This window comes from Aptenodytes forsteri, unplaced genomic scaffold (assembly GCF_000699145.1).
Source record: "Aptenodytes forsteri isolate BGI_AS27 unplaced genomic scaffold, ASM69914v1 Scaffold151, whole genome shotgun sequence".
NCBI lineage: Eukaryota > Metazoa > Chordata > Aves > Sphenisciformes > Spheniscidae > Aptenodytes > Aptenodytes forsteri.
This window is the reverse complement of record NW_008795939.1, coordinates 4,443,298-4,469,324: the sequence shown is the minus strand read 5'-3', so window position 1 is coordinate 4,469,324 and position 26,027 is coordinate 4,443,298. Positions and strand designations below refer to the sequence as shown.

The window sequence follows — 26,027 nt, the reverse complement described above, 5'->3', positions numbered from 1 at the left end:
ATTGACATGGAGAATACTTTCAAATAATTTGCATCTCACTTGCTTTGTGAAAACAGAGAGACAAGAGAGGAGTTTTCCTAACCATATGGTCTCTCTCTCTTACACAAAAATAAATGCATGCATACATGCCTTTTGTCTCCTTTCTAGCTCTGTGATAGCACCAGCTCACCAGCTGCACTTGAAACTCTTTTTTATTCTGTTTCAGATGAGCACAAGCATGTACAATAGGACTTGTAAAGCTCAGATAAAACAGAAACCAATTTACCCTATGTATGTATTAATGATGAACATGGGTTTGGCAGTGTATGTTTATTACAATTCAGTCAACCTTTTTTTACTCATCTGATGTATTTGTTTCAGTTTAAATCATCAGACATTATTTTGAAAAACACTACAGCTCTAGTGCCTTACTTAGCCCTGCAAATATCAATTAGCATGTAAATGTGGTCCCAACCCTGCAATAACCAGTAAGCCAAAGGATGCTGTATCTAAATAACATCACAAAAACACAAGTCGCAGTTTCTGTGCCAGAATGTGTATATTGGGGCATGGCAGCTTAGAAGTGCACAGAGTCTGTACATGTAATGAAGTATAAAAATGACAGGTATGTATAGAATTTTCGTTAGAGAATAATCAGGAATCAACTCCCTCACCCAGTCCTCAACATCTCTCAGGTAGAGAATGATTTCCAACCTATCTTCCAAAGTGTTAATTACAGCAGTAGAAAGTATTAGTGCCATCAATTATGTATAAAATTGCAAGCAGAGTGTATGCTGCAGCCTCATCATTTTGATGAACAGCAGCCTGAAAAATGTTACTTATCAGAAATTAGAATACCAGTCCTAAGGGAGATAGCAAGATGCCAATTGCAAAGCTAAGCTGCTTTTCTAAGGTGCAAGACACAATATAGGTGCCTCACATGCCAGCAGCAGGGCTGGACGCCCTCCAGCCACACTCATATGGCATGCCATCACTATGAGGCCATAGGTGGTGCTGTGGTCATCCCCAGAAATATACCCTCCTGAGCAAGCCCATGGTGCTGCTGTCAGGGCCCTCAGTGCATCCCCCCAACAGGGTTTGATTACAGGAGCTGCAAGATATTTTCAGCCTCTTTCTTTGCCGTATTTGTGCAGCATTTCTTTGACATGCACACAACACACAACCTTTGGGCTTTACAGAAGTGAGGGCTTTCACCAAACAAAAAGTCTGATCAGCAAAGTCATATTAAAGGTGAAAAATTAGGCCTTAGCAAGAACTAACTTTGAGAAGTCAACAGTGCTTGAGGAGGACAGTTCCTGAGGAAGACTGAATGTCTCGCATGAGGACTCTACACACTGGTATTCTTTACCACTTATGTAAAGTCCAAAAATGGGATGAAACATAGACCTCTTCTCCTCTAGAGCTAAGGACTAATACTGCAGCAGTAGGATTTTATACACATTCACATGCCTGCACAGATAAATGTACATACATTCGTTTTAAGGACGCGTGGGAAAAGGGTGGTAAGGTATTTTGAAAGGCTGAAATTCAAAGCAAAACAGTACAGGCCAGGTGCTTGCTCTAGCAAGCAGTCAGTCAATGAAAAGATAAGATTCATCTACACAGCTTTTTATTGGTTGGTCTTACCAGCTCATTGCAAAATCCTGATGCATCTGGTCCCATAATCTTAGCCCAGAACTAGTTCTGAAGTGGTCCCACTGATTGCAGTGTACCAGAGTTTGATATATATTGCATTACATGTCCATCAAATAAAACAATGGGACAGGATCAGCATTTCAGAAGAATCTTTCACAGATACAGCTAAATCCTGCAGTCCTGCAGATGCAACATGCTTTGCCACACCTACCAGATCATGCCTTGGTTAAAGATCAGTCCCAGCACATTTCCACTTATATCAAACTCAGAATATGATGGCTGAAAGAAATAATACAGATTCTTTCATTAGGCTTTCACAAAGGGTTTTAAGATGACTTACAGTAGATTAAAACTGTCATTTCCAACAGCAGCAGCATATTAGCATTGTATTGTAAGGCCTCTTGTTGCATCTTATCAGCGAATCATGAAACAAATTAATATGACTCAAGGCCAACAGGCAGACTGTAATACAGCTTGCGGTATTTTACTGAAAATCTTTTTGAGATTTGTTCAGATGAAGGTGCTAATGGAGAATTAAAAATAGTTCTGGGTACTGGGTAAATTTTAAAACAACAATTCATAAATTTTCCATTGGAGTGGCTAGGAGTGGTCATGTAATGTGTCCTCCCATACAGTACCAGCCATGAGGCTGCTGTGATTTAGTTCCTGTTTGAACTATAGCACTATCTTTCATATTTTAAGTTTAACAGTTACACTTTTATTCTTTTTAAGCATTGATAGATGTTGCGAATCATTGGCTTCCCTGCTTAATATGAATATCTTATTTCTAATTTGAGTGTATTTGATTCTAATTTTTACTTCATGTTTCAGCCATGGCATCTCATTATCACTTTGTCCGCTGAAGAAAGCACTGTATTATAAATTTTTGTTTCCAGTATAGACACATAAATGTTATAAACAAATAATTATTTAGCCTTATATTTCTGAACTATTCATTTGACCCTTTCATTCTGTTTTTCCAAATCTTTAATCATTTCCACATCTCTTCTTTTACCCTATTTACTAGTCTCTAATTCATGAACACTTCCATCTGCAAACACTGAATACACTGCATTTGAGCGACGACTGAAATACACACATACCTATTAGTTTGTGTGCATATGCACCAGAACAAAACTTTCTGGTAAGAAATTGTGGCTGTAAACTTTTGGTTTACACATAAATGTCTGATTCAAGCATATTATTTGTATGGTTTTGCATTGTCACAAGATTTTGTTTAATCAGCTTTCTCATAAAAGAGAGTTTTGTTACACCGTAGCTGGTGACCTGCATGATTCAGCATAGTGGGTGGACAAAAAGATCATGAATAATGTGTATCTTCCAGGTATTAATTACATGGATGACTGATAGGGCGAGGAAGGGGCATGAGATACAAAAATAACTATTCCCTTACGGCTGAACCAAGACAAAGTTATTCTATTAAAATCACCAATTAAAGTCACAATTTTGAATTGTACTATGTTATATTGTAGGAATATGTGGAGCCCCTACACTCTTTCTGTGTAGTTTTGTGTATATGTACAGTTATATATGTTTACAGCAAACTGCTATATTTGTGCTGCATGTATTTATGAATTTGCTTCCACACGAAGAAAGATTAAATAGATCAGTAGTATTCAACTTGGAAAGCAGTTGACTAAGGAGACCTGTACAGAGGCATAGAATATCATAAGTGACACAGAGGGATGGAAAAGATCATACAGAATCAAATAATGTGTGATTGTTCTTCATAACATAGGGGCTAGCATTAACAAATAAAATAGTTTGAAATTTAATTTTTAAACAAACAAAAGGAAGAGTTTTTCCACATGACATGCAAGTTAATTTCTGGGATGCTTTGCCAAAGGACATTTTGGTTGTCAAAAATATTTAGGTTATAAATAAAGTTTAAAAATTAATGGATGATAGGTACATCATGGCCACTAACTACAGAGACACAGGTATAGATACTTCCTAGAAAAGATTTTAAGCTCAGATATTTCCAGAAATTCAATGATTTCCAGTTTGCAATTCCACTTCTGGTTGTTGTTTCAGGCAGCTTACTGGACCTGAGGACCATAACTGACCAGACCGTTATAGCCATTCTTATATACTGCCAAATAAAAATGTCAATAATAAATTGCTTTCAACATCCCCTACCAGCAGATGTGTTGTTGACACTTTGAGAACAATAATATATCATGGAAATAAGTGTCCCTTCATTGCTGGATAAACATGCCACAGCGTCCATTAGCAGTGTTGAAGCCCTTGTGTGTGGGCTGTGAGGTTCACCCTCACTGCTTATCACCTCTCTCTATGTTCTTTACTTTGTAAATGGATGAATGGCTAGAAAGAAGGACGGTATCTGTGCAGCTTTTTAGCCCAGATCCTTAATTAAAGCTCTTTTCTCTATAGGCTCTGTTCTATTCATTGAATTACTGTATTATATTCCATTAACATCCTTAATGGTAACAAAAAACAAAGAGCAAAAATTAAGTCTGAAGTGTTAATGGATGAATGTATGTGTCTTTATTTGACAACTGGCACTCCCAGTTCAAGCCAAGTTGTCCTACAGTTCACTGTGTGGCTCCCAACACCGGGAGACAGCAGGCATCTCACAAAAAAATACATCTAGTAGCCCCATCCAGCTGTTCTGGATACCCAGGGTCATCTCAAATAGCACTAGGCACCTGTGGTTGGGCAGGTCATGCAACAAAAAGTCCCTGCATAAAAGGCAGATGATTCAGAGTAAATAACAAGACAGAAGAGCTTCAGGAAGCCCAAATGGAAGCCATAACATTCCTGGTAAAGAGTCTGTCCTACAGTCTTCAGAATGGTTTTCAGGCTTGCATTAATTCAGGCTCTTTCATTGATTGTGGAGATCCTGAGGGGGAAAGGATCCAGGCTATCACTTCAACATCTTTGGAAAATATGACGTCTGAGCCATTTTCTGTCAGATGTAGCACTGGCTACAATGGTTCTTGTGTTCCCCACACCCAGCCTTAGCTATTGCAACGGCTATGGAACATCTGAAAATGTGAGTAAGCTCTGATTGCAATTTAAGTATATGAAAATACATGGTTCCACAAGCCCATGCTATATTCAAATTCCTGCATTTGATTTTGATATTTCAAGGGTTATAACTTGTTTGTCCACAACCTGGCCAGCTGGTAGTCTTTCTCTCCAACCCTACACCAGTCCTGTTTGAGACACACTGTAGAATTAGCAGGGAGAAACCTGAACCTTGCTATAAAGTCTGAAATTTCATAGGAGCCAGCCCATAGCAATGAGATTACTATACCAGAAAACTGTTTTTTCTACAGAAAACACCAAAACTTTCTCTTCCTCTGGAAGATTATCATTTCCTGAGAGGCTGCTTTTAGTAAAACAAGAAATTTGCATATTTATGAAGGTACAATTTTGAGGAAAGGAGAACAAAAGGATGGCAGAACAGCTATGATGGCTGTTCATGCAGATGTACCCAAGATAGCTTTAAATTACTTAGCTCTTTTCCATACCTCTCAGTAAGTACAAAAGAGGCTTCAGGAGCTTCACAAGCTTTGCCAGTACCCTGACTAATACTTAACAGGTGAAAAAACAGCATCAGTTCTTACAGTGTAGGTATCTTATCTGGCTAAGTTAATCTAGCTCAGATCTGTGTAAGAGTGAATCTCAACTCCCAACTGAAGAGCTCTACACCCGTTTATGTTATGGGACTTACTAACTTTATTTCAGCTAAACTAATTCTAGCAAAAAATATATATAATAAGATTTCTAGAACAAGTTCTTTCATATTTTTCTCCACAAACACTGTGTGCTAAAAGACCCTATCCAAAATCCCATAGAAATCAGTGAGATTGTATTCTGTGGAACAGGGAATGAGTCTTCAAATTGGAAATGTGTGAAAAATGTGTACCCAGTTTTCTTACACAATCAAATGGAAAAAAAAAAATCTGAAAGTTACCAAAGTCTAAAGAATAAGACAAATACTAAGGCATAATCAAATTCTGAGAAAAACTAACACAATGTTATTCAGGGATTTTGAAGGTGATGTGTCTAGCCGACTGTTAACTCTGTATGATTGAAAGGAAAATGTAATTTACTACAAAAATGTGAAGTGATAATCTGGCAAAGACATTTAAAATAGCAAATCAGATACTTACAAATCCATACTCCAAGTCCCAGCACCAGCAGTAATTGAAGAACCTAACAAAGACAGCTCTCAAGAAATCGCCAATTAGAATTGTGATGTATGTTGTCATTATGTCAGAGACTGTCAGCCGCACAAATTCCTGTTAGAACAATATTTTCTTTTAAGAATATATTTAAGCAATTAATAATTACAATAATAATGAAATACTGGGCTAGATCCCTAATTGTGCTTACCCTGCTTCAACATGGAAAAGACTCTGCTCTTCCTCTACATTCACCAATTCTGAAAAATGCCAGGAGAAAAACTGCCCCTCATTTGCTAGAGGTATCCTTTGCTCTAATTTGTGCCCATATTGTCAGATGAGACTTCCAGGGTATGATCAGACTAGGAAAGGCTTCCAGCCAAGATCGCTGCTATAACAGAAATCTGAGCTGATATCTTAAACTGCTTTTGCTCTCTGACTTTGGGAAGATTGAAAAAAAAAATAAAAGTGAATGGCTTGCTTTCTCAAGGAACACCAACTCCCAGTGAATATGGAGAGGAAAGAAAATCCTAATGGAAAACCTCATTCTTCCACTTTTATTTTAGTAAGTCCCACTAAACCCTACTGTAATAGGCCTTACCCCAATAGCCCAAAAAGCTATTACTCTCCCTCATCTGAAATTAAGGAGAAAATTAGTGCACTGATAAGCTCTTGGTGTTCTTAGCTTATTATTCAGCATCAGTGAAAAGAAAAGAGGGGCTGTTTTTCCTGCTGTCTGCTCCCTGCTGGTGATTTCTTCAGTCAGGAGGTGAGATTGTCAGAGTGATAGAGCAACAGCAAAAGTTGTGATTCAGTGGTGAAGTCATTCTTATGCACAAAAAAATAATAGGGTATGATCAAATAGAAGAAAGGGGGATGTTAGAAAATTCTTTGGAAATTACATTTTATATTAATAGGTCAATAAGAATAAATGTTCAACTGAATCAAATGAAATGACTGAGCAGATTTACTATTAAACCACTGTTGTTCTTTTGCATTACGTTACTTGGCTAAAGGTGCCTTCTCAAAAACACACTGCTCTAAGAGCTATCTCCTTGTTGTATGAGCATATTTCCTTGTTGAGCTACTCTGTTTTTTATCTTTTCTATAGGTCTGTTGTAGGCAGAAACTGATATTCTAATCAGAATTCTAATCAGAATTACCACATTTATTATGGGTTATGACGAATCCAACTTTTCAAAATTGTTAAACAGGTTTTTTGCAAGACAAAGATGGGATGAGGAAGAGGAGGGTAAATTAAGAGAATAGTGAAAAGGAGGGGAAAAAAAGAAATGCTTTCAATGCCGTCAACTACCAGGAGAAAGAATTCCCTACTAGACAGGGTCCAAAGAAACTCAAATATTTTTTTCTCAACTTTTTAGCTCAGGAAAGTGTCCTACATCTGCTTTTCCTCAAATTTTCCCACCTTAATGTCACCTATTAGCAGAAATAAAGAGGGTTTAGATATCATATCTTGTAACAGACTATGATCTATTTTCAAATATGAGCTTAAAGCAGTTACATTACCTGTCCTACCATTGTTTCCCAGCACGGCCCTCTGGGGACATCTGCAGGGTCCACCTGTATTGGAGAGGCAGTCGAATTTTCTGGAATAGTACCATTGTACAGACTAGCTTCCCATATTGACATGTTATACTTGACTACTTTTTCTTCTTCCAACTAAGTAAAGAAATAAATTGGGAAAAAAAACCAACATGAGCTTGTTACCAACTCTCAACCTTTTCTACTACAAGACTCCCATTACCAGCTCAGGCATGGACATGATTTACAGTACAGAAAGAAAAGAACGTCTTTCACTGACGTGTCTTTGACTGGCTGGAAATCCTCATTCTTGCCCAGCTACATGTTAAAAATAGTGAAGGGAAGTAAATAGCTTGCCTTGAGATTGATTTCATCCATTAGGGCAATAATGAAAGTGTAGAGATTGCCAAGAAAAAGAGCAAAGATTCGTCCCAGCTGCCATCTTAGAGCTATTCGAGGATGGTAGTTTTCCAGAGAACTGATTACATCAAATAAAGTTGGACAGAACATTCCTAAAAGTGACATAACCATGTTCACCTGAGAGGAAGAAAAAGCAAAAAAAAAGTTTACAATGAAATGTTAGAGACAAGTTCTTTTATTATTATTATTGATTTGGGTGAAAAGTATATTTCCATTACTACTTTTTATTTGGTTTTTGATTTAACGAAAAATGAAATCCACTCTGGGAGTCACAAGATATTTTCACAAAGGAAGAAAGGGATGAAAAGTCAGTTGTAATCTACTGCAGATTGATATATGAAATCTTTTTTTCATTTTACATTTCACTTAAACCTCCAAAATAATAAAATGTTAGTTATTCTGACTAGAACCTACATTTTAACCAAAATTCTACTATCAGAGGACTTAACAAAATCTATTTCTAGTACTGTTTTATGCTATGTCTCTACCACATCTTTGCAAGAGACACATAGATGTTCTATAAAAAACATTCCTACAAAAATACTGCACTAAATTAAATTTATCTGAGATCTCACCCAAAGTTAATTCTAGATGTCACCTGCTCCTTGCAGGAGTACCTGAAACTAAACCATAAGACTAAGAGCGTCATCCAGACTCTCCTTGAACTGTGTTGTGTTGTGTGTTGTGACCAGTTCCCTGGGGAGCCTGTTCCAGTGACCATCTCAGTGACCAAAGCCCGTGAGAATCGTGGAGTATCTCAAGTTGGAAGGGACCCATAAGGATCATTGAGTCCAACTCCCTGCTCCTTGCAGGGCTACCTAAAACTAAACATAAATGACTAAAAGTGTCATCCAGACGCTCCTTGAACTCTGACAGGCTTTGTGTTGTGACCAGTTGCCTGGGGAGCCTGTTCCACTGACCGACCACCATCTCAGTGAGGAATCTTTTCCTAATGTCCAATCTGAACTTCCCCTGAGGCAGCTTCATTTCATTTCCTCGTGTCCTATCGCAAGTCACCAGAGACAGGAGATCAGCACCTCCCCCTCCACTGCCCCTCTTGGGGAAGTTGTAGGCTGTGATGAGGTCACCCCTCAGCCTTCTATTCTCCAAGCTGAACAAGCCAAGTGACCTCAGCCGCTCCTCCTAAGTTTTCCCCTTGAGACCTTTCACCATCTTGGTGGCTCTCCTCTGGGCACACTCTCTGTGTGTAGAGTGGGACAATTGCCTCCCTTGACCGGCTAGCTATGCTGTGCTTGATGCACCCCAGGACGCGGTTGGCCCTTTTGGCTGCCAGGGCACACTGTAGACTCATATTCAACTTGCCATCAACCCACACCCCCAGATGTCTTTCTGTGGGGCTGCTCTCCAGCCTCTCGTCCCCCAGCCTGTATGTATAACCAGGATTATCCCATCCCAGGTGGAGAATCTGGCACTTGCTCTTCTTAAATTTCATATGGTTGGTGATTGCCCAAGCTCTCTAGTCTATCTCAGATCTCATGTCCTCACTGCATAAGCAAATTCAAATCCACCTTGCTTCTTTCTGCCTGATTTTCTTAGAAACTTCTAATAAGAATAACTCATCATCTTAGCAGTATGGAAATGGAACAAGTTTGCTGAAAGCAAAGTGAGAAAAACAGATAACTAGTTTTTATAAAAAATTTGAAATACAACATAGTTTATAAATATACTGACAAGTGAGGCATTCTAGTAATGTAACATTCCTAAGTGATTGCTGAAAATTCTTTCAAGCCTATTTGAACCTTTTGGTTCTAATTCATTGTGTCAGCCAAAACTGAAAATATTTGAAAAAGTTTAAGAGTGCAGTTATTCAATTTCAATTTAAAATAAAATTGCATTACAAAAAGTGCGTCTTTAAGGGACTAAAAACAACAAAAAAGAAACAGAAAACATTGTCTCAATCTAAGTCACAAAGATTGTTGGAAAACACAAAGGTGTTTATTTGAGATGTATCATATTAAAACAATTAAGCAAAAATAATTGATTTAGTCACAAAAAACCATAATTGTTCACAGAACTCTAGTCTTCCAACTGCTCTGAAACTAGCATTTCTCAGCCATGCTGGAATCCATTTTGTTAGAACTATTATAAATTTTAATACATTTCTAACTTCCTGCTACCAAGAGAGTTAGGCCTGCTCTTGCTTCTCAGAAATAATATGGCAGCAGAAAGGCACTATGCCAACAAATAAATTCACTCACTTACAAATACGTACATTCCCACTCTTAAAAAGTTTCATCCATGAGACTGGTGTTCTTAATGAAAAGAAATAAATGGCTTTCTTTTTGCTGTTTTTCTATTCTTGGTTTTTAATGAGTTCTAGAGCTAATTACTGGATTTTGCATTTGTAGGCCATCAGTAGTGCATTCTGTACATGGCTTGTGGCACCCTGTAAGAAGTATGTAGATTTTTTTTTTAACGGTTACAGGAATTCACTGATGTTTCCTATGTATTTATATAATGTTATTTGGTAACTGGGATTACCTTGTTAAAATAACAAGAAGTCACTGTTACCTCATAACACTCAAAAAAGAAACAACCAACCAAAAACTTGCAGCTGTCATCTCTTGCAGCGCTTGGGTTTATAACTGAAAAGGGCAGAATTTATATTTTAATCTCCTGCCACCTTTTACCTTATTATATTAACAGCTATGTTGGGTTTCATACATTAATGCTTTGAATAAATTTTCTCTTATGAGAATTGTGGATATTCCTTTTTTTTTTTTTGTTGATGAGTTGTTGGTGATCAAAATACTGGTTATTTTTTCTTCATAATGAACTGTGTAAACTTTTTTATCTTAAAACCTTCAAAGTTTCTAACATAGTTTATAACACATATTGTCTCAGTCATGACTAAACCAAAGACTTTATACCCAATATGGCCCAAGATGGCAAAGCTGCAGGAGTCAACTACAGCCAACACAAGCAATCATGAATTCTTAAAATTCAAACTTATTGTAACAGGCTGTATATCCTGTTTATCAATAGAAATGTTCAGTCCTGTTGTGATACTGCTGAATCTCAAATCAGAATCCTCACTTGACTCTGGTGTCTAATATCCCTCTGTGGCAACAAGTTCTAGTGGCAAATATGTGCATAAGAGGAGATGTCCTGGGTCACACCAAAGGTTGCTCTAGCCTAACAGATGCCCAGGGACGAGCAAGAACAGGGCAAACATATATGAGTAATAAGTCCTAGACTCCAACTATATTCAGTTTGGGCACTTGTTCAGTCAGGTGTGGTTTTTATGTATTTAGTAACCCGCCGAGGATTTCTCTTTCATGCCTTAGATCAGTTTTCCTTGAGACAGACATAGATTTTGGCATTCATAACACTGGCACCTACCAACTACCATTCCTTGCCTTTTGCTTTTTCTAAACCTGGCTTCTACTCAATTCATTTGATGTCTCTCAGTTCTCATACTAGAAGACATAGTGAGTATGCATTTTGGAAGAAAAGGTATGTCCTTTGGGCAGTTTTAAATATAGTACCTGCTAACTTTATTGAAAGTTTCTTTGTTGCTGCATGGGAGAGGCAGGACAGAAGTCACTGCTTTTCTTTCTCTTGAACATTCAATATTTTCTATATATTAATTATGTTCTGCCTTTTTTACCACTTATCTGAAGCACACATGTTCTTTCTCATTTGTTTTCTATCTGCATTTTTCCATGCCTTAACTATTCATGCTCTCCATCTCAAGAGCATTTCTAATTCTGGAGAAAAGTCATTATTAAGATAAGAAGTGAAATGAGGCACAGAAACTTGCAAAGCTGAAAAGTGAGAAATTATTACAACCAAAAATGCAATGTTTTACTGAGACAAAATGTAGCATGTTGAGTTCTCAAAATCCAAAAACTATGATGGGTTCTATATTTCAAAAGCATAAACATTTCTTATATATAGTTTCATAGATATATTATCATTATACTGCTTAGTTTCTTGTGAAGGATTTTGCTGAACAAAGAAATTATCCATTGAATCGTCCATTGAGTTTTAGCCACTTTAATCTAGTTTGATTTCAGAAAGGAGCTGATTTATATTCTGGACTTCTTGTCAACTTGAAGCTCAGGTGCAGAAGCAGATTTTCTTCCCCTGTTTTTATCAGTGACAGTTTCACTGCTTTGTGTGACTTAAAAATTGTGGAATGATATGCCACAAGAGGGACAGCATGCCAGCATACATACACAGTAGAGTTATGGTTGATAGCCAATGTGGTCTTACATTCACTGTCTGCTGAATGAATCTCAAAAGACCTCTCTGCCCTACTGAGATAGAATTTTCCCTAAGAAAGGAACAACAACCAAGAGGCACACCGTAATTATTAAAAGTGTGGTGCAAAACACAGGTTTTTATCTCTATATGACATAAACAACTCCAAATACCAAGTCCCCGCATTAAACTCTGAAAGCTAGAAAATGACTGCTTACACAAGTTCATTAAGAGCTAGTAGCCTAGCTAAAATAAATCATATCTTCTACTATCAATGATTGCAGTAGTCATAGATTTGTCTAGCATCTGCTGCAGAAAGCACTAATAAAGATCTATTTTTCTAGTAAATACAGTTTCATTTTTAAAAAATGAAATTAGAATTAGAAATTATATTTCATACTAATAAAAGCTGCCTGATTATTTCTAGAATTAAACAGAGCATTGACAACATGGATTAATAACTTCAATATAAATGTACTCCACATCCACTAATAGGATCAGGAAAGTAAATAGCAGGATATTTTTGGCAAAAGATCTATGGGGTTGTTTCTTGCAAGACCTAAAATGTTAAAGCTCTACTTTTTTGTTGCTGGAAAAAAAACTGATGTGTAAAACTTATCTCCTCTTTACCCAAATGTTGTTAATGATTCTCATTCAGAGAAATCAGTCTGTCTCCTCGTAAGTTTTTTCTGCTTTTAAGTAGCTTTGTTTTTAAACTGCACAGGAATATATTTGAAAAAACAGGGTACCTCAGTACCAGAGAGATGCTTTTACTACCTTCTAGCTCTGCAAACTATGTTCTATCTAATGAGGAAAGTCAATTTTGTTCAGCAAATTTCATCCAATTTCAGAACACTTTACCAAGGGAATCAGTGGCATTATTCTCCATTTTACCAAAATTTCCAGAGTCATGGGGAAATTATCACATGGTGCAGAATCATCATTCATCCATGACCGACCACCAGGCCACAGCCATGTATGAGGAGCAATGCAAATGCTGATGATATCCCTTAACAGTCCCGGTCTGCCTGTTTCCACTAATTTCCTCCTCTCCATGACACACTAGACAATTTTATCTGAACTGTAATCTGACAGAACTAGGTACTGCCGATATGGAGAGGGAGTTTAAAAATTTACAACATTATGACAGAGAAGGATAGTCAGAGAGAAAAAGATCTTGTCCACAAAGTCACCAGTGGCACTTTAGTAGGCTGTGAGTTTCAGGGAGAGATGATATAAAATGTGTTTACCCTGGATTGTTCCAAGGACATCATAATTACATGTAAACATTTTTTAATCCCTTAATACATCCAGTGCAATGAAAAGAAATTTCTTACAGAAGGAGCTTAATATTTTTATGAAGAGTGTCAATTTTTACATACTGTTTCTTGAATTGTACGTAAAAGCTGCACTTCTATTTGCTCTAAAACGTTAAGTGTTTATGGGTTTTTTTTCTCATCAAAATCTCAATTCATTTATTAATGTTACAAACATAAGAGAGCTAGATCTAGAAAATAAGAAAAATGTTTAAATGGTTGTTACATAGAATCCAAATATATTTTTGTAAATAAATATTAATATCCAATCAAGGGCAATATTTTGTACCTCACAAATATGTTCATTACCTGTCAATAGGAAAAATTCTTCAGCCAAATAATGGCAATGTTGCCTTATCCACTCTCCTTTAGAGACACACCTGCTCCAGATCTTAGTTCTGTGATACAGTCTCCTTAGCAGTATTTTTTTGTAAAGCAAACAAAAGTAAAACAATGAATGTAAACATGCATATGTTTAACTACTTTCCAGACTGCAGCATAAGCTAATATAACAGCTTTCGGTAGCACAGTTCTTGTTAGTACAGACCTGTTACCACACCTTTCAACTGGGAGAAAGCTGAGTTCCTCCTGAATTGTCTCCATCTGCTAGTCTGTTGTCACACTTAGAGCTTGTGTTGCTTTAAGCCAAGCAGTTTTGTACATGAGTTTTCTTTCCTATGACATCAAAATGTAGTAACTTTTATCAAGTAACTTAACCCAATCTCAGCAGCCCCATTTCTCTGGATTCCAGAGGTGGATTGCTGGAGTTTTTTATGTTACTTTCTCAGTCAGGTTTTGGTGTTGAAAATTAAGGATTGACTTTCCTCATTCCATCGTCACCCATCCCAGCATTTTTGTGAAGCTAGCATCTTTTTGCCTTACCTTAAATCAAGTATCTACTTTATACTCCAGCTCAGAAGATGAGCTTTAAGTAACAAACAGCTAGTTTTACAACATACACAGCAGTGCGTATGTTGCTAAGAAAGTAAACCTGCCCAGGTTTTCATATAGCAACACTGACTTCAGGTGGTTACTGCACACTGTTATAGCAAACACAATCACTATCATTATACACCTCTATCAGGCAGGGCTGCATCTGCTCTAGAAGAAAGCAGATTAGGCACAAAAAAATGGTATTGGACTCTTGGACTGGGCAGCTGGAACTGGAAGGCATGAGTTTCATCCTGTTGCTACACTGCAGAGTTGTATCCATCAGGCCCCAAGTAACGTTAGATAGGCCCACACACCAGCCACTTTGCTTGGGCCAGTCTCAGGAGGAAAGCAACAGGAGAGTGGGGTCCTTGAAGAGATCTTGTGAGTCCGTAGAGTGGCTGGAAAACAACCTTAAGAGCACAGAGTAGGAAAGGTAAAGGCCTCAAGTGAAAACTAAATACAAAGGGACATTTGAAAGAACCAGCCAAGGAATAATCATTTTAATGAAGCAGGAAGCAGAGAGACAAGAACAATTCTTTTGTTAGACATTTACCACCCACATTCAGAGTATTTAAATTCTCAGGAAAGAAAGGCAACATGCAGAGTAGAGGAACACAGTTTCAAACCACATCTATTTTAGAAATGTGCTAGCACGAACTTCATTTCTTTCCCACCACCCGTAGTTCTCCAGACCTTCCAGGGCAAATTGCTGGGATCTTCTGACAACAAAAAAGATGAGGTAGCCACTCCCAGCAAGCGTGCATAGGGCTAAGAAGTTAGCAAGAACCCTCAGGAACCTAGTCAAGTGAATATTTTCCTCTTTTCGGCTCTCCTGCTCCTCCACGATAGCTTCCTGCACTTGTTAGAAAGAAAAGAATATTATGAGTACTTTAATGGTCAAGACCCCACATTGCTTCCCCAGTTGTTAGAAGTCAGTTAAACAAATTACAAAGATGTGACTGCACACATCATGTTTTGAGATGAGCTTATATTTTCTCAGACAATCTGTTTTGGACCCGGGCAGACCTTGGGGTTTTGGCTCCCCAGAGTTTGCTTTCTTCTATTGAGTGTGTCCCCACTGAGTATCACTACACCTGCACTTGTGTGCCAAAAAGAAACCAGCATGTTCTGTCAGCTTGCAAGGTGCTATGAGGCTGAGTGACCCAGCAGGATAAACGTGTGATTAGCTGCCAGAAAAGGAACTGTCACACTTTAAAAATGTGCATTTGTGAGAAAAGAGCAAAAAGTTTTATTCTGAAAGTCAGTAATTCAGAAGGAATGAAACAACAGTTTAGATGTAGGAATCCCAAAAAAGGCAAACTGTGCACAGCTTCAAACTACAGAATAAAACGTTTGCCCCACATTTACCCGTGGCCAGGACTGATAAATATTAAGACTCTGGTGTAACTATAATCTGCAGCTCCTACTTTTGCCATCAGAAAGAGCTTTTGCTCTGAAGTGTCCTCTTGAAAAAGGAGTTTGGCTACAGCTTCTCACTTTGGTATAGAGATCAGTTGCCTAGAGGGGAAGCTGAACTCCTGCATTGTAATAGTTACTCTGCATGGCTCTGCTTTTCTTATGAATTGTGTTTGTTACATAAATGAAAGGAGAGTGCAGCAGCTCTTGAGCAAAATTCCCATGACCTCACCCAAGCCTTCACCTTTCCTCTCTGAGGTTCCTTGTTCGTTTGCAAAGATCACAGTAAAGCTTCATGAGTTTATTTCTCAAAATTAAGTCTCTGTCTCAACAGATTTGTATTCTTCAAATAGCTTTCAGCAACTGACCTTAGTAGGCGGGCAGGGAAAGCGCTCACAGTTTCAGTGCTTTCAGTCAGTATTTCTTCAGTATTTGTTTTCCTGGGACCTTTTCTTTCTACTGACTTTGAATGTAGTTATCTTTTATGCCTGCAGTTGGGAGGGTGGGCAGGGTGAGGTGGTATATTGGCTATATCACCACTGCAGAAAGGAAGGGTTCTGTGTGTGATTGGATAGCGCAGCTAGTGCTTGGTCCTCCAGCTCCCATGCTGTATGTTGTCAGTGTGACTGTAAGTCTAGCATCTTGTTCATTACCTGGTAACACCTTGCCAGTGTATTCTCTGTACATTATTACATTGAAAATTAAATTTTCCTTTACATGCTGCACTGGTGTGTCCCAGTGACCCCAGTGCAGAAACACATTCTTTAACATTCAACAGATAGAATATATCCCCTTCACTGTTTTCACAGTGGTGCATCTCGCATCCTGCCCCAGATTCCTCATACAATGACTCTTGAAATCAACATACCCTATAAACTGCAAAGAGGCCTAAGAACACCTTGTGAACTGGGCTATATTTCATAATTAATTTGAAAATAAAACCTTTATATTATGCAAGGAAAGTAACCTTTTGAGGTTACTGAGCAAATACACGTTCAAAATTCTGAGGCCAATTCTTCTGACGTGATGAATAGCCCTTTATAGACGATCCTATTGCTTTATCTTAGAATCATAGAATCATAGAATAGTTTGGGCTGGAAGGGACCTCTAAAGGTCATCTAGTCCAACACCCCTTTCCAGGGATGGGGCATCCACCACCTCTCTGGGCAACCTGTGCCAGTGCTTCACCACCCTCAGCGTAAAAAATTTCTTCCTTATATCTAGTCTATATCTCCCCCCCTTTAGTTTAAAGCCTTATGGTATCTCTTCAGTGTAGCAAGAGAAGATGATAATGTGAAGCTGGCAAAATGTCACCAGCATTTTAAAAAAAATTTTCAGATAAGCACCGTGGAAACTGGAAGACATCAGAGATGAGAAAAAGGAAAATATTTTTACAGTAGAATCATTTTTCTAAAACTAGTACTGCAGTCACAGAGGACACAAAAGATGCCATTAATGCTTTTTCTTCCACAACCAAAAGGAAAAAATTAAGATGGCAAGGCACAAAGACCCAGAGTCAGAAAGGTATAGAGCTGCCAATTCTAGTTTAAGCTTCTAGGCCCCAGGCACAGCTAATACTTGATGTTAGTTCCATCTGATTCACACCAGTGTGAAAGACAAATCAGGTTACCTCTCCTTAGTGAGCTCTATTTTACCTTAAAGCTTGTTGTGATGGAGGCAAACTTGTTATCTGCTGTCTCAGGATTGCCAATCAGGTAGTCCCAGCTTGTGAACATTTTCCAGCTGAAATTAAAACTAGTATCATCCCCACCACCGTCTTCATTTACATTACTTGCCATTCTACAAAAGCCAGAAAGACACAGGAAGACCTTGTTAGAACTAGTTCTGCTATGTGAGCATGACTTTTAAATTGTTCATAAATTCTAACATTATTCTGAAAAAAACTGTATTATTATCGCAGTCAGTCATGTTATACTAAATCTGGAAAGTTCAGTCTGAAACAAGAGAGAAGGCTGGAAATTTTCATATTTAAACAATTTATGAGCTCACAACACACGTTTTGATGAGAAAGAATGAATTTATTTCATTAACACCTCAGAGAAACTCTGCTGGATAAGAAATTCAATAGGAAAATGATATCAAGAAGATCTTTCAAACAGAAAGCTGCAGAGCATCCTGAACTACAATAGAACTTCACAAAGAGAAAAAAAGAATTCTAACATAACAAGCCAGAACAAAACCTGGTTATACCATACAAAACTATCACTAATACAGATTTCTATATTCCCTTTCATCTCCTATGCACTTATAAACAAGATTTATAACAGTATCCAGAAACATAAAATTATTTCTTCTGACTTAATCTTGACTACTAAATTCTCTATTTCAAAGTGTCGTCATTCATGTAATAATAGTGGTCTTGCTTCTGCTTACTTTATCACTTAATTCAAACCATTAAGCACAAGGATGGAGTATATTGGTAGGGTACAAACCATTTAGCCTTCAGTATTGTATTGATTTCTTGGTCAGGAAAAGGCAATGCCTGTTTTAAAGCTCACTAACATAGCAAAATTATGTTATTAATATCAATACATTCTACATACCACATTTTTAACAGTCCAGTAAAATACATTCTCTCAAATCTAGGAAGAGAATAGTAAGTAAATAATACAGAAAATCCTTCTGAGCTGTCATAAACCAATACCGGGGTTGGGTTTTTTTGTTTTACTGCTCATATACAGAAGGTACAGAGATCATGAAAGGTTCTTGGTAGGATCTGCCCTGCTGCTGGTTTCTAGACTAAGATAATTCCTTCTCAAGAGTTCCTAATGAAATAGTGAACAGTCTTGTGGTTAGGATATCATTTCTGTGAGACCAGAAATGTTTCCATTTTATGTTATGCACTGGAAGAGCTGTGGAGAGGAGCCCTAAATCTAAATATTTCCCCTAAATAGAATAATAGTGCTTATAATCCTCACTATCCCTTTCACTTAGACATTCCCTTTTCCAGATCTCAGTCAAGAGCAATGTAACCTCCTGTTACACCGCTTTTCATTTCTGTGCCCATTGTGTTGCTTTCTGGAGAAAGAGCAAAGAGCAGAAGACTGCAAGAACTGCTCATAAGATTACCTAAATATTGATCAGCATTAGTGGCACATGGCCAGATGAGAAGTTAGCACATACAATGTATTTTTTCCTCAAGGATATTTTTTTGTTGGGGCCACAGGGATTTTCTGCTAGAAGGAATTTTTTTTTTTTTTGGTCTGGGTGACAATCATTGAAATACAATTGTCTGAGACTAAGACTTTTCTAATCTTCACAGCTACACTATCAAAAAATATTTTAAAAGATATTTTTGAGCTAAACCAATTACTTTTTTATTGTAGTAGTCTGTTTCTCCTCCAAAAATACATATATGTAACTGAAGACTTTTTTTTTTCCTTCTGAAATGCTTCTTGCTCTATGCAGGAAACCATGTAATATTTGAAAAACAGAACATGAATTAATTTAGTGCTCATGCAAGTGAAAAATACTGACTTCAGCACAAAACAGTGGAAATAGATTAACTGCAGTTTTCTCTATATTCACAAATGTCCTCGAATATTGACCCAGAATGCTCTGATTTTTTTCACCGTAGACATCTTTTAAAGTAGCCACTATAGCTAACTGTATTATTGTGGTAGGTGGTCACCTTGCTTGAATCAAGAGTATTAAAGGTTATATTAATTGGCGGCCTGTCTCTTTAGAAACTATCAGAATTATCACATTTTATTCCAATAGTGAATTTGGCTATAAAATAATAATTTCACTTCATTTAAATTCTGATCCTAAGACAAAATTCAAGTCCAGAATTTGAGAGCCAAAAGGCTAATATATCACCAGTTGTAGTGCCCAGGCCCTGTTTCACTTACCCCTATGCTTCCTACTGTTTCAACATTATGTTCTTAATGTTATATTAAGCATAGTTTTCACACTGCTTGAGATTATTTTGCATTCCACAGAACGTTAAACCCTTACTATGGCCAGTAGCATTAATTCCTCTACACCACTGTGCAAATGTGACCTAACCACTATAGTCTTGCTGAGAATCATTTACTGCTGACTGTGACTTACACACAGAATTATATGCCATATGTTTCTTTCTTTCTTGTCTTTTTCCTTCGTAAAAGAATTTAACTCACATAAGGTATCATTGAAGGTAGAAGAACTGAATTTCCTGAATGTTAGCTGACATTCTGCTAGATGCAGAGTATTATGAAAAGATGGGCTGACAGCTCTGTTCCTTGCTTTATGCATTCATTTTTCATTTTGAAGTTGCAGGGGGGAAGTGTTATGTTATTTCAGTAAAGATTTTTTCCTACTTCCACAACACTGCAACACAGCTGCTGGTGCAGAACAATAGATAAATAAATACAGGCTGAACGAGTCTGACATGACTTTGACCTTGCATTTGATCTTGCATCGTCCTGCCCTTACAATTACCATATTTTTAAAAAGATAGTCTCAGTGGTGAATAGTGGAATTATCTGCCTTTTTGAATGTACTTTATTCCAGAGCCAAGGAGAACTTACGTTCGAGTAACAATCATAAAGCTGTAGCCGATAGTCCCAACTCCAACAAGGAAATATGAAAGAGGCATCCTGAACTTGAGCCATCCAATTGTCCTCTGGTTATTGTAATAACCATAAAAGAGTACAGAATACTGTGCAAAGCCCTGAAAAGTCAGCAAAAAATTGTAATATCACATCTGTTAAATATGCACATAATCAGAAATTGTACCAATAGCAATGTACTGAAACATTCATTTCAATGCATTCAAAACAGTTGTAAGCATCACTATAATAAATCTCTCAGGATGGAAAATCTCTCCTTTCATTTAGAAAGACTTAGAATATTTCATGTCAACTTTCAAATCTTTTATCTTTAAAACTCTTCATGGGCATTCCATCTATGATTTAATGAGCCAAAACTTTTTCATCCACATACTTCTTGTTATAAAGACAAAAACCTTTCGGTTTACAAAATTTGTTTTACAAATTAGTTGCATATAAAATGCCAAATTTTTAACTTAATTTTCTAAATTCTACTTGCATAGCCTATTTGATATAAAATTCTCATATGCCTTCTCTGTCTAGCAATGTTGCCTGCAGTTTATTGAGTGATCATTCAATATACATTAACGAATACTTAGTTGCATTTTATGGATGATTATTCAGTGTGCAGGGTTTCTTAACACTTACACTCCAAGGCTATAAAAAGTGTAATGTAAGTATACCTTCCTTCTCAGCAATTCAAAGTGTATCTCCTTTCCTAAAAATCTTAATGAGAATTACCCCCTCTTCTACGGGTCGGATTGCTGATTTGTCAAAATAATTTACTAGTACATTAACTGTAAGCCATTGCTGGTGTCTAAAATTATCTAAATAGCTAAAGGTTCCTGATAATCCTCAGGTTAGAGCAAGAACTTGCCTTCTAGAAGAAGACTGTGTCCAGAGCCTTTACAAGGAGAGCTCAGCACATGCACAGCAGTGGCAAATCTCCAGCTGGATGTAATGACTTCAAGTCAAATACAGCATATTTTACCGTGTAATTGGTGGATAGACCATGCATTGTTTTGACACTAATACAGTAAGCTGGCAGTTTTCTGAATTAAAAAAGACATTTACTTCCCTTCTGCTTTTCAGTGGCTCATTTTACTTAAAATAAATAACATCTTTCTCATATATTATTGCAAAACATGCACTTAATTTATTGTAACTCTTACTATATATGAAATGAGTCACAGTGTTACCTGGAAAACCTAATTTGCAATTCTAAGCTGAAAATGAAATATTAATATATGATAAACAGAAATATTATTCAAAATGTCTTTATTTGGTAATCAACATATCTCTTTTTTTTTCATGCCAGGCTAGCTTTGAGAGATGTGCCTACACATAACAGATATGTGTGTTCTTCTCTGATAAGGGAAATATTGTTATAGAACACATTTATTACTAATTACTAGTAAAAAAACTACACCAGTCAGGACACATTCAAATTCAATAGTATGTCTTTCGTATCTTTTTGCTCATTAAAACATCTTATAATTCCATCTCAGCCCAGGTTTCAATACAGCCTAACGTGGCTCTGGAGTGCCTTTTGGATCCCTCAGAGTATGAAAATGCTTTTTAAGTCACCGTGTTCTGCAAAGTCAGAGATAATTCCTCCACTGTGTGTCATTCAGTACGTTGTTTCCTGGGCTTTGCCTATTGCACTGCCTACTGCATTGCCTACTGACGTGCCTCGAGAAAATTCTTTCTTCCCCTCAGTATTTCAGGGGATCCATCTCTTTCACTGCCCTATTCCATGTTTATTACCTTTGCATTTGCTCCTTGTGTTAACTGCTACTCTGTTATTTACTATACTTTCTTCTTCAGAGCTGCCAGATCCTGTTTCCGACAGTTATTATAACTTTCCCTTCTCTTTTCACCATCTGTCTTCATTCATCTTTTTTCAAATACGTTTCTTTTAAAAACTTTGTTCCCATTTGCTGTATAAAGCTTTCCCAGCCTCTATTCTCTTTACAAAATCTCCAAGTTACTCTGACTCCTTTTTCTCCAATATCTGATGTTTTAATTTCTCATTATATAATGTTGTCATCATTATCTAACTTCCCAGGTCCATGTCTAGATGTATTCTTCCTGTCACTCAAATATATAACTCATTGCAAAATGTTACATACATGGCTTTTTAGAAAGACCTTTCTCTCTTTTTGTATCTAAGGAGGGTCCATCAATTTATGTGGCAAAATAAAGCAGAAGTAATCTGTTCACTTTACATACCTTTATAGTCAAAAGACAGACAAGCATTGTAATTTCTACCTATTATTATATTATTTTATTTAAATTTGGTTGTCTACAGTTAATAAGCCTGAAAGATTTACTTGTAAATGCGAAAATGTGTATATCCAGTCAAGTTTTTTCCAATGTTCTGTCACCTTACAACCTGATTCTTCCTCCACTGATAGCTGAAGATTGAAAATAGAGCCAAGGAAGCTAAATAAAGGACCAAAATCTGGCATCATCTGAGTCTCCACATGAAGGTATTGAGCCACAAACCAAGGGATCCTGTTTCAGACCTGCATGTCACAAGATTAGGGACCTCTCCACACCTTAACCGTACTAAAACATGGCAATATCAATAAGCAGCAGACACCATACCCTTTTTATGTTTTTTCAGGAGAGATCAGAGCTGGCCTTCTGTTGGAAAGGGGACAGGTATGAAAATCTGCCTGTGCCCCTCCTGGGATTGCCTGTGTAGAGCTCCACAGCCTGCACAGTTCTCCCCACTGGTACAGGTGGAACAGGACCTCACGTGGGTCAAACCTACACGGAGAGGCCACCTTTAGATGAGTCATTCTGCAGACAGCTGGAGAGGCTGAGCTGTAAACTGGAGAAACCTGCGCCTGAGTTTATTTTTCCAAGAAATGCATCTGCTTCTAATACCATATTCATGCTTGCTGCTGCTAAAAAACCTCAAGTGCTAAAGGATAGGTATACGCATAATCTTTAAAAGTCTTAGTACTTCTCACAGAACAAAAAGAGCACAGCAGAATGAGGGAGAAATCACAGTTAGTTCAATGGATGCTGCTTCCATTAATCTGAAGGAAAACCTTAACTAGATGGTTGCACCCTTTCACAGTTGAAGAGTACCTTTTGACAACATTGATTGCACACCATAGAGAAACCTAACAGCCTTCTAAGCAACGTATTGTGATACCAAATTTATCATCAGCTGACTTTATGCAAAGCTGTATCATCTTTATGTGAAGAGGCTGACAACAGAGACATGCCACATGCAAAATTAGATAAAACTGTTGTTTTCAGGAACAAAAAGCAGTATGACGTATTTAGGAATATACCATTAGCTTGCCAGTACAGGAGGTGTAGATCCGCAGGCTAGACTGGGCATCACATCAATGGTAAAGAATTAAGACATGCTTCTCAATTCAGCTAAAATAGCTGCATATTCCGTAAGACAGAACAACTAAAAATTGCATTGTTTTAGGAAAAGCCTACAGAGCACATTATTGGAATTTCTTTTCTTTTTGTCTAATTCATGCTGTATCCTCAAATTCAGAACCTCAATCATATAAAAACAGACAACCAAATTCACCCATAAGAAATGGAAAGTCAGTACCCAGGGATGTGAATCCAGCTTTGAGACTTTTTCCCATGTGTCTTTGGATCGCTACACATACTGAAATATGCGTGTGGACATTAAGCTTCGTTGTATGTTTTGTCTGAAGGAAACATCTATACTCAAAACTTGTGGAAAAAAAATGTAAACTAATTCTATTGCCATTTGCTCCTGAAATATTTCATATTAAATCTCTGAATATTAAATAATAAAATAAAAGCCTGTAATAATCAGTCATGTGAATATGCAATATTGCAAGTTTATGCACTTACACTAAAATCCCAGAGAGTAGCAAAGTTCATAGCACTTGCTTCTTCAGCTCTTGGGACAGTTTTTCTAGGTAAAGAGCCATATGGCTTCCCCATCAAAGCCTGGAACCAAAAAATTAAAGCAATTTACATTTTAAAGCTCAATACCAACAAAGGGAAGGGACAGTGGTCTGTCATTTTTTAGGAAGACTTGTTTTATGCTCCTAAACTCCTTAGTGACGATGACCTACTTCTCCAATTCTTTTCATTGCTGCTCACATTAATGATTGAAACTATGCTTAAAGTATGCATTAATGATATTTTCTAAATTTACAGTGATGTTCCACTAGTATCAATGGATTGTCACTGTGCCTCTTACATTCAAAGGCAACACAGAAATCCAAATTCCTCTAATGAGTGGTGTTTGTTACACAGACAAGACCAGAAGATTAATTTTTCTTGCATTATGGATTTTATTGGGTTTTTAATTGAAATGTATGGGAAGATGTTAGGGATTCAGGTTTTGGATTCTGAGCCCCACTGCTGCTGGCGAGGTTCTTGCTCAGCCACAGTATATGTCTTCATGGGGTCCTTTCCAGGCTTTACCCTGAAAACTGTTGGGCATTTTCTCTGTTTTGGCTTCAACAGAAGATGGGTCATGCTATTGAAATGTTGTACTAGGAAGCTGTTGGAAATCCCTACCTGACTCTTTCCCATCTGCTTACTAGAAGATAAGTAAGAGGATGTGGAATAGTGAAATCAGGGAGATGGCACAATACTTTTAATTCCATATAAGCCCTCTTTTTAGGAAGACAATATGGTGGCTCAAAGGAACTAGAAGAATATTACATTTCACAGAAGTGATTTCTGCCTGAATTACATCTGCTCTGAGCAACGTTATTAACAGTGATGCTGCACGCAGCGCAAAACATGACGGGCTTCTCTCATGACTTTACAGTCCTGTTGCGCCTTATCAGTATGTGAGTATTAAGGCAACTGAAAAGGATCTATGGTGCCTTAGAAGCCTGAATGTATCTTTCTATTGCAATGCACATTTTAGTCAAGATACTCCATGTAGCTGCTTCTTAGTCTCAGTTCCTCTCAGTTCTCCATAAAAAAAAAGAGTTTAGCACCATACCAGGCCATGGGAAAACACTTTCAAGACACAACCCTATACATTTTTCTGTTGTGTCTATTTCAAGACATCTCTCTGTAGAGACAACTGTCCGCAAAGAAAGTATATTTTTACAGCCTTAGTACACCTTAAAACTTTTAAATGGAGCATAAAGAGATTACAAATTTATTTAAAGGTCCAGTCCTATGAAATCTTACTGCAAAGACAGAAATTCACGCAATAATTCTCAATGATAATTTGAAAGATTCCCACCTCAGGCACCATTACAAGTCCAAAGGTCAGTCCGAAAAGAATCATGTTTACTCCATACATCCAGCGCAAGAATATGAAATAAGATGCTACTGATGAGCCAAAGTGACCTATGAAAACATGAGATGTGAAAAAAGGGCAGATAAGTTAGGCCTCTTATGTTATTTTACCTTAAGAAGAAGATGCTCAAATTTTATTCAAAATAAATAAAATCAGGGGAGGCTTTTCATTTTCTTTATTACCATAACTCTAATAACTTTTTTCCAGATTGCATACTAGCATTCACTGACTTGGCAGAGAAAACAGAAACAAAAAATATGAAAGTATTATTTATAGGGTCATGTAAGAGCTGTGATATTTACTAATACTAAATTTTCTAGTGGCAGGATTCAAAGCAAATCACACTTTTTTTTTTCTTCTTTTTTTTTTTTTTTTTTGTGGTTTGGATTTTAAGCATTCTTGACATGTTAAGCCCCCACCAGCCCAGTTTTAATAGGAAGCAGCACAGAATTAGCCAGTGGGGATCGTCTTTCCAAGGGCACAAAACACTTGTAAGTGCTGTTATTGGAGTGTTCACCAGAGTTGTTCA

The 26,027-nt window shown here is 37.3% G+C and overlaps 1 protein-coding gene across 1 annotated transcript in view; it reads right to left on the bottom strand.

Moving 5' to 3' along the window:
• The window catches only part of TMC1 (transmembrane channel like 1), a 74,573-nt gene that overhangs the window by 7,535 nt on the left and 41,011 nt on the right, over positions 1-26,027 (bottom strand). The window contains exons 7-15 of the mRNA XM_019473653.1: positions 25,442-25,548; positions 24,079-24,177; positions 20,197-20,339; positions 17,320-17,464; positions 14,907-15,101; positions 7,710-7,889; positions 7,338-7,490; positions 5,799-5,927; positions 1,847-1,914 (exon numbers count right to left, since the gene is read on the bottom strand). Of these exons, the coding sequence (XP_019329198.1) occupies positions 1,847-1,914; positions 5,799-5,927; positions 7,338-7,490; positions 7,710-7,889; positions 14,907-15,101; positions 17,320-17,464; positions 20,197-20,339; positions 24,079-24,177; positions 25,442-25,548 (1,219 nt within the window). The remainder of the gene's footprint in view (positions 1-1,846; positions 1,915-5,798; positions 5,928-7,337; positions 7,491-7,709; positions 7,890-14,906; positions 15,102-17,319; positions 17,465-20,196; positions 20,340-24,078; positions 24,178-25,441; positions 25,549-26,027) is intronic.